This window comes from Talpa europaea, assembly GCF_964194135.1.
Source record: "Talpa europaea genome assembly, chromosome: 1".
NCBI lineage: Eukaryota > Metazoa > Chordata > Mammalia > Eulipotyphla > Talpidae > Talpa > Talpa europaea.
In genome coordinates, this window is record NC_140073.1 from 155,461,121 (window position 1) to 155,470,685 (window position 9,565).

Genomic DNA, 9,565 nt, shown 5'->3' on the forward strand with positions numbered 1-9,565 from the left:
CCATGGTGCACAGAGTGGGGGGTTATTGTGACTGAGTGTTGGGGTGGGGTCAGGATCTGCAGCAGCCAGTGGAGGTGACATGGGTCCCCTGGACCCCAAGTTTGAGGTCCGAGCCTGACCAGGATGAGAAGTGGGAGAGCTCGAGCTGTTCTGGGGAGACTCCTGAGTGCAGGGGGGCGCTCGGGTCGGCAGGGGCCAGCCTGGGAGTCTTTCATGCCAAACTTGAGATGCCTGCATCTTCCTGTGGGGGCAGAAGGTGTGGGGGCCTTGCCTCGAGGTGAGGCACCATCTTTGTTGAGTTCTCTGGTGGGTCCGACTCAGCTGAGCTGTCCCGTGATGGAGACTGCGTGGGGCTGGCCGGTCGGCGGTGTCGCTGGTCATCTCTGACTCTGGCTTTGTGCTTGCTGTTTGGATGCTGGGAACATTTGAACAAGACTGCTGGGCTACTTGGGGGCAGAGAGTCAGGAGCCAGGGGTCATGGGGGTATAGGCAACGGCCGGTGTGCTGGGGAGGGGCTCACAGTGGGAAAAGCATGGAATCTGTGAGCAGCCTCGAGCTCGTGCTTCCCGATTCAAATCTGGCAGCTAAGTTCCAAGTATTTTCCGTTAATTCTAAAATTCTGCCATTGTTTTAGCATCTTCTTTGTGAGTTTTTTGCAGACTTTTCATTCTGTTCTGTTGATGGGTCTTTTTCTATTTTGGTTTTTACTACCAAATGGCTTTAATTACTGATTTTTTTTTTTTTTATCGTGTTAACATCTGCTGCATGAGTCTCCTCATGATTCTGATTCAAAACTTTCCAGGCTTTTCTTGTAGATTTAATCACAGGGAGGGGTCCAGGGCTCATCTTCTGAAATCCTTTATTTTCCCCCTCGCCTCCCCCCATAAATCTCGTGAATCTTGTGAATTTTATTGTGATGATGTTAACTTTGTGGAGCCATTTAGGGGAAGCCAGCAGCCTAAAAAAAGAGTCATCTTAACACGCGGAAGATGATGTGATTCATAAATCTATATCGTCCCTCAGTGAACTTTTATGGCTTTATTCACACGGAGCTGGCAGGCCTCTTTTATATTTTTTTCCAGCCACTGGTGGTTGTGAGTGAGCGGGTTTGTCTACCATGCGTTTTATTAACTGCTGTTTGCTATGCAGAGACACTCGTCAAGGTTTTCTCAGTTACTTTGGAACAAGTTTCCCTCCTGGACTCTCTTTTCCCCTCTTTTGTGTCTCTCACATCTTGGAAGGGTCCTCCTATTATTTATGAAGCTGTTTCTTCTTTTTCTAATCAAAAAAGGATGTTGAGTGTTGCCAGACTTTCTCAAATGATTGAAATGATATTTTCCCTTTTGATCTGTGATGTGAGGGCGATGACTCAGCACGCCGCCCTTCTGCTCTTCGGCCCTGCGTCCGCGCTGCTGTTGTCTGTCCTTCAGGCGCGAGGAAGCTGAGCCCAAACATCCGTGATCTCTTGGCAGCATCTCCAAGTTCAGCAAATTTCTTGAAGTCTGTCTCGGGAGGGGGGCGCTCCAACGCCTAGCAAGTTCCTCTCCTGCCCCCCGCCCCCCCCCCCCCCCCCCGAGGGTGCCCAGGCGGCCTTGGCAGCCCAGGTCGCCACCATAAAATTCATAAGCTTCACCAGTGACCGCTGCAAGTTTCCCGCCCGCTGGGTGGCTGCAGGGCAAGTCCTCTAGGGACACGATCGCTGGATCTGCAGCGTCCATGGCGGGGAGGGGAACACTGCAAACTCCCCCAGGAGTGATGCTATAGATGGATGGGAGTCTCGGGGGTGAGTGTGGGTGGAGAGAGGGTCTCTGAGCTGCCCAGGTTTTGGGTTTGCCGAGGGATGTCTGTGCCCTTCTCTGCAGAGCTCAGCCTCTTCTTGACCGAAATGGAAAGCTGTCTAGAGAACATAAAAAATATTTTGCAAAGTGGTCTGAGGCAGCGCTCGATGACCAGCCTTTCCTGGATAACCATTTGGCTAAGTCCAGACTGATTTGAGAGATAAAGAACAATTTGGAAGCTGTTGTGGGGAAGGTGGCTCAGTAAAGGAAGCTCACGCTGGCGGCCCGGCAGTGTGTCGTTTGCCAAAGCTGCTTTGGGGCGTTGATGATCGGTATCAGCCCGATCCCCACCTGCCTGGGATGTTTGCCCAGGAAGGCACAACTGCCGGCTGGGTCTACCTGCACCCTAGGTGGAGAGGAAGAGGGGAGGGAGCCTGTGGCAACCAGATTGTCCTGAAGAACCCCTGGGGCAGCGCTTGGAGGCAGGTTTGTGGAAAACACAGGCAGGTACGAGCACCAGCCCTTGTTGACAAGCACTGGTCTAAACGGCCAGATACACCATCTTCTCTTGGCTCAAGAGGGTCAAGTCTTTAATCGCAAAGTGCCAAGAACAAGCCTGACATCTCAAAACAAACACGTCCGGTTTCTCTGCTGGGCCACCTCTTCTGACCTCTATACGATTTCAGAGTTTGGAGAATGGAACGCATCCCCACTTAGGATTTGCTTACAGGAGACTTCAAAGGGCTCCCTGCTGCTTCTTCGGCTCCCCAAGGGCTGTTTTGCTCTTAGTGAGTCCAGGGTCTTGGCTGGCTGAGCTTCACAGAGGGTGAACTGCTTGGCAGTTGTTTTTCACTAAGTAGCCAACCAAATCTTCCAAAATACAGCAGAGCTGGAAGCATTCCACGCTCTGCTCTGCGAAGTGCTGGTGGGTAGTGGCAAGCAAGGCGATGCTGGGGGGGCGGGGTGTTGGGCTTCACCCCTTTCTGGTTGGGGGACTTGGACAAATATATTTGTCCTTGCTGTGCCTCAGTTTCCTACCTGTTCATTGCAGATGACAATGGGACTTGCATTCTACTGAGAGTTGTTTTCAGAGTTAATTATTATAAGTTGACTGCTTACAACAGTGTCTGCTGTGTAATAAGTGTTCGCTCTCTCACAGGCTTGGTTTAATTGGTAACGGATAAATCAGCAGTATATAATTGGACATTTTCCCAATCGATAAGCATTTTTCTAATTATGTAAGTAATTCATGTTCGTTGCACAATGTTTGGGAAACAAATAGAAAAGTGACTAAGGGAGGGCCGTGGCGTGAGGCCAGAGGGCCCTCGGAGGACGGGCGTCTTCCCCACGAGTTGTGATTGACACAGCGCCATTGTCTTCTAAGTATGCGTGTGAGCCTAATTATTTTCACTTAACATATATTATAAGAATGTTCCCTAACGTATAAAAATTAGTCATAAATGTAATTTTTAATGGCTGAATAACATAATCATATCGATTAGCTATAATATGGGATCCATTTTCTCAACGTTGAATATTTTGGTTATTCTATTCTGTTGGGGTGGAGGTGAGGGCTGCTGTCAGGGTGCTGTAGTGAACGTGTGTGTGTGTGTGTGTGTGTGTGTGTGTGTGTGTACATCCAAGTACTTTCTCTCCTCAGTACTTCCTCAGTCTTAGGTTAAATTTCCAGAAGTCACCATTGATAGTCAAAGGGATGAACATTTTTAAGGCCCTTGATAAATATCAACAAACTACTTTTCCAGCCCGATTCCAATCCAGCCCCGCCTCCGCCCCCCAAGTATGCATGAGGGAAAAATTCTTCTTGAGAGTGGACGTCTTGGGCCTCTTTGTATTTAACACAATAACAGATTACTGAAAAAAGAGAACCCTTGAAAGGTCTTGGAATGAAAATGCTAAAGTTCCTTGGATTGTGTGTGTGTGTGTGCGCACGCGTATGTGTGTGACACGTGAAAACAACAACCACATGAACACATGAAATGAAAGCCAGTCCGGTGTGGACCCAGCCTGGGGTGAAGTCCCGGGCTGGGTGCTCCTGGCCTGGTGTCAGGGGTGGCTCCCCTTCCCCTAGCGGGGCCCCATTACTGGCTTAGCACTGATGCGGTCGCGCTGGTGACGAGTGACGCGCTGGGCTTCTCTCCCTGCCAGCTACACGGTGGGCATCGTGCAGGAGAACAATGACCAGGTCTGGAAGTTCCAGCGGTACTTCCTGGTGCAGGAGTACTGCAACCGCCTCAACATCCCCTTCCCCTTCGTGGTCTTCGCTTACTTCTACATGGTGGTGAAGAAGTTCTTTGACTGCTGCTGCACCAAGACGGACACGGAGTCCTCGGTCTGCTGTGAGTGGCTCTCATCGTGCCCAGCCCGATGCCCCGAGGCCCCCTCCTAGTGGCCCCCTTAGGTGCCTGGGCCCCAGGCCCTGAGGATGTCAGGGGAAGGCGTGTGGTCCTGTCCCGACAGGGCGGGCTTGGGTGACTTCACTCACCACTCCCGTCTGTGTGTCGGGCTCAAGAGAAAGGGAGGATGCAGCGAGTGTTGTCGGGGGGGCCTGGGGAGCCTTGTTCTGGGCAGAGCTTCTGGCTGATGTGGCAATAACGTAAATGAGATGTGGAACAAGCAGGACTGGGGGGTGGGGTCAGAACAGGCCTTTGGCTGCCCTCATTGCTTCATTCATTCGTTCGATTCATTCCGAAGACGGCGGCTGACTCCAGAGGGCCTGTGGGTGGTTCCTAGGAAAACAGAAAACCATGCCAGGACCCTGCTGGGTGCAAGTCTCCATTTAGAAACTGGGGCGTGTGGTTCGTATATTAACCAGCCCACCCACCATCACTCAGAGGGGAGACCCCACTTCGTGTGCTCCCCCTCAGCCAGGAGGCTCCCCAGGCAGGCGGGCCGCTTCCCCCCCTCACTTTCTTCCTGCCTCTGCCCACTCGCCAGCTGCTGCTACTGACCCTCCATGGGCTGGTGCACAGGGAGGAAGGCGGGACAGAGCATAAGGTCCTTTCTAGAAGCCGAGGCATTGTCCTGAGCTGGCTCCATGCCCCCCGGCCTGGCGCCTGTGAACTGGGCCTTCACGGACTGGACGCTCGGTGGGGCTTTCAGTGAGGGTCTCTCCGGCTGACGCCTCTAAACACAGCTCCCAGGACCGGGCAAGGATTTCTCTGGTGGCTGATTGATAGGTTTCTTCCCAGTAAATGGGAAGCCTGTTGACCCGCACTTTGCCAGCATAAGAGCTGGTGGTTATTGTAGACCCTGCTCGTTTTCCCATTTGCGTTGGTGAACATGCTGTGCCGTCCTTGCAGCCAGCTTGCCCGGGCCGTGCAGAAGGTGAGCGCTGTTCTCGTCTCTTGTCAAGCTTGCCTTTGCCCCTCTGTGCTCAGGAGTGTCTGTTCTTTCCTGGTTGGTTCTCGGGACGCCGACGGGACGTCTGCGGACATTTAGTTTGAAGAAAAGTCGTTGCAACTGACTTTAGTAGGAACAATGAAAGGAAAGAATTCCAGTTATTGTTTCCGAAAGTGCATGGCCGCCATTTAAAAATTCATCCAGATTTGCTTCAGTTCCACCACACAGCCGAGCGGCTGGCTGAGCGTTCTGCTGTCTTCACAATGGAAGGGGAAGACCCGTGAAATGTGAGAACCGAATTCATTAGTGAGATGATTTGGCTAAGCCGCGGAACACGCGGGCAGGCTTAGGATGGAAATCTGCTCAGAATGCAGATTGCACGCCTGTTTCACGCAGGCAGCTCCGATTCCACGTGGGTTTCCAGATGTGCGTTAATATTCCCTCTCCCTGCGGCCCCATGGTGGGGTCTGGGGTCAGATCAGGCCACTCTCCTGGCCCCAGAGCCTCACTGAATACCTGGCAGGAACTGATTTAGGACGAGGGGCAAGTGAAACAGTGTGATCGCTTGTCTTTGTTTTCTTGCTCAAGGTTTCAGGACTGAAGATAAGGAGACGCTGGCGTGGGAGGGTGTCATGAAGGAGAATTACCTTGTCAAGATCAACACGAAATCCAACGACACCTCAGAGGAGTATGTCAGCCCTTCATTTCTGCTTTGCCGTGACCCCCAACCCCGACCCTGTACCCACAACCGGGCAGAGTGTAGCAGCTTATCTGAGCAAATTCCCTACAGAGGTTTCACAGCAGGGAACCAGGGCAGCAAAAGGCAGCCTTCCCAGAGGGCAGAAACCGCCCACCCGCCGCCCCCTTAGTCCTTCCAGACCCTGGGGGAGACAGAGGGGTTTGACACCTGCACTGCAGGCCTGGGAAACAGGTGAAGGTGCCCGGCCCCGCCAACACTGCCGAGGCGGGTTCCAGGAAGCCCCGTGGCTCGCCGGCTCCGGCTGGTGCAGGTACAACTCACCTGTCTCTGTGATTAGGAAGTAGAGTGATATGGCGAAACCTTTGGTTGATCTGTTCTAGACCCTTCCTGCGAGGCCCTCCCCATCATGTGTGAATTGCACGGGATTGTCCAAAACATCCCACTGAACCAGAATAATCCACTAGAGCCTCGGTCCTGCCAGCCACGTGGACTGGACTTGGGGGGCACGTCCTTCCTACCCTGGGGGCCCACATGGTTGGTCAGCTGTGAGGCAGGCGGGGCCCCCAGCACACCTCACTGGTCACGCCAATGAAGGAAGAGTAAATACAGGCACAGCAGGTGCCCCCCACCCCCAGGCCCTGCATGTCGGAGAACACGGCGCGGCTCCTTCTCTTGAAGTAACGAGACGGCCCCGAAGACCCCTGGGTGCTGGGCGCTGAGATCCCGGCTGGGAGGGAGGGATGGGCCTTCCAGGTTGTGTCCACCACCCTGGCAGCGGAGGTAGCCTCTGTTTGCTGCACTTCTACCTGCTGAGGTGGACTCTGTCCCGTTAGGAAGGAAGCAGAGGTGCCCACAGCTGGTGCTAATTTAGGTGACAATGAAAATGATCTGTATTTTGTTCTTTCAAAGACTGTAAAATCGACTTGATAGCCGTCGCTGAGCACCTCTCCCTCTCTCTCTCTCTCTTTCAGAATGAGGGTTCGATTCAGACAACTGGATACAAAGGTACAGTTCTGACTATAGATTGGAGACATTTTTTAAGTCCCTTTATATTATCTTTGAGTTTTCAGCCAGTGTTTGTGATCTAAAAATAAAAGAAGTTTATTATTGTCTTAAAAAGATATATTCCGTTCCATGTTCAGCGTCTCCATTCCTGGACCACCAGGAGGGCGCCGAGGGAGCCCGACAAGTCGCTCTGACTTGTTCCCTGCTTACTTTGAAGGGCGCAGGGATGCATGCTACACGTGGGCGCCGTGCAGAGCGTGTGCCCACCTCCACCGAGCCAGGCAGCCAGACCATGGCGAGGTTTGGCAGAAACTGTCATTGACTCACAAGTGCCAGATACCTGTTAGGCTCTGAGGAGGAGATGGTATCTGGCATTTTACCTTGGCATCTCCAGGATGGCACCCTGGACACTGGCATTCACGTTCCCTGCTGCTGTGCTGTTTGATAGCTACACAACACCCCATTGGCATGGTGGATCGCTGGCACCCAGGAGCTTGCCCACAGTAGGGGCTCAGCGAATGTTTGTTGAATGAATCCGTGAACAATAGGAGCCCCATGTGGGGTTCTTCCGTGAGAAGGTGCCCATGTCCTAATCTTTAGTGGATTTATTCATGTGTTATTTCCTGCCAACATTAAAACAAAATTGAGACCATGTTTTTCAGACTTGAAAAACACTGGACGCTGGTCCTGGACACTGGTCCTGCGCAGGACGATGGTTCGGTGCCTGGCACTTCCTGCCCAGGAGCAGCTCTCTCCTTCCCAGTCTCCCCACCTTGCCTCTCCAAGGGACCTGCCCTCCCTGCTCCCCGCTGGCATTTTCAGTGCTGACAAAGGAATGTTTTAGTGACAATTTGCTCTAGCTCCCTGCTGCTGTGTAACAAAGGGCCCCCTACTTCAGTGGTTCCAAGCAACCTGTCTAGTGATCTCTTGATTTGGGGAGTCAGGAGGGGGCGGGCTCGGCTGGACAGTTCTTCTGCTCACGTTTTCTCAGCTTTACAAGGCTCAGTTGACTGGGCTGGTTCAGTGGTGGTGGGGCCAGGACCTGGCACTAGGCGCTCCCATGTGATCTCTTGTTCATATCGCGCAAGCTGGTCACAGCGTGGTGGTCTTGGGCAGTCCCCCTTCCTGCATAGTGCTGGCTTCCACAGGCGAGGAGGCAGAGCCCACCAGTGCTCAGAAAAGCCAGGCCAGGATCTGACACCGTGCAGCTGCCCGATTCTATGGGTTCAGCCAGTCCAGTGCCAGCCTCCTTCAGGTGTGGGGGGAGTAGATGCCACTTCTTGATGGGCAGGTGGGAGAAAGAGGTGGTGACAGCCACGCTAGGAGACTCGCTATCACACAATAGAACTGCTTGGCACCTCTGCTCTCAGAGGTCACGGTGAGGTTGCTGGTTTCTAACGAAGAGGCTGGAAGACCCTCTGTTAGTGGAGCTGAGTCAGGAACATGGATGCCCGTGCTAGGATCCATAGAAAGATTAAGGTTAGTGGAAGGAAAAGAAATGTGTGGGGTATTTTTAAAGATTAGAGAAAATTTAAGGAATATTAAGAATGTAGGAAAGCAACAAGGGATGGTATTGTAAGGTTGGCTATTATACTAGATGCATAATATATAATATATAACCTACTTGATAAACTCTCTTTTCTCATGTCGCAGATTTGTGTGTAGATGTAGCGTCTGCTGTGCTGACAGCTGGGGCTCTGCAGCATGTACTGTTTACTGAGCCCAGCAAGCTGGACAGAATGTGCCCAGTGCCCACGAGTGTTTGTCAAGGATACCAAGAGGCAGGTCATTTAAGATGAGCCTCATGCCTCTTGTAATAAACTTGCAAAGGATGCCAGAGTCAGAATAATTTTATTGTGCTTTTACTTAAATGGCTTCACTATTCTGTTTCCAGGATTCTGAGACAGAATTGACATAAGTGCCACTTAAATTTAAGGGGTACTACATAATTGTTTTGCTTATCTATGTGGATTTTTGTTGGAGGAGACACTTCATTTAAAAAACTTGATTTGTGGGTATCATATTTTATTTTTATTTGTATTATATTTTCTTCAAAGCAAAATTATATTGGTATCTTACAAGTTTGTTCCTATTAATTACATGGAACATTATTATTTCTATAGATTATTTCTTGGTGTTGTTAAATTCTATCATTTCTATGTGGGAGCCACTGGTGATCTGCACTGGAAGAAAGTAATACTTAGCAGCGCTAATGATCTATTGCTAGTGATATGATTTTAGAAAGTCAGCAAGGGCAAGTCTGGCAATTGCATGGATCACTGATTCCACCCTGTTCCTTCTTCACATAGATGTCTGTTTCATAAAAAAGCCATAGAGTGTGAGTTTCCAATTCACAGTTGAAAAATTTATCTTAAGTCCAGCTCTATTCTTTCTCCTTTGCAAGCTCAATGATCTGAAAGGTCTTCTGAAAGAGATCGCTAATAAAATCAAGTAAGACCTCACGGGCTCCAGTGGAGAAAAATCTAATTACAGCAAGGTAAGTGATGTTAATGGATTTCTTCTGCACTGAAAATCTGCCTATTTCGAGACTAATTGAAGATGGTGATCTTTTCCTCAGTTATTCTGCTGTCACATATCACCAGCCCGGAATGTCATGCATGTGCAAACACTTCCCCTGCAGCAGAGGGATAGGAAGGAACCCATGGGAGCTTCTCCTTGCCTTACCTTCCCCACCGCTTCCGCCCGAGCCAGAGGTCAGCAC

The 9,565-nt window shown here is 51.1% G+C and overlaps 1 protein-coding gene across 2 annotated transcripts in view; it reads left to right on the forward strand.

Annotated features, from left to right (window-relative positions):
• TRPM8 (transient receptor potential cation channel subfamily M member 8) overlaps positions 1–9,298 on the forward strand; it is a gene marked incomplete at both ends in the record, with an annotated part of 50,115 nt that extends 40,817 nt beyond the window's left edge. The window contains 4 exons of one of the 2 annotated variants that reach the window (XM_084240935.1): positions 3,945–4,139; positions 5,734–5,826; positions 6,810–6,843; positions 9,248–9,298. In XM_084240935.1, the coding sequence (XP_084097061.1) occupies positions 3,945–4,139; positions 5,734–5,826; positions 6,810–6,843; positions 9,248–9,298 (373 nt within the window). Of the gene's footprint in view, positions 1–3,944; positions 4,140–5,726; positions 5,827–6,809; positions 6,844–9,247 lie in introns of both variants that reach the window. The other variant, XM_084240934.1, reaches the window with a different exon arrangement.
• Positions 9,299–9,565: the final 267 nt, after the last annotated feature.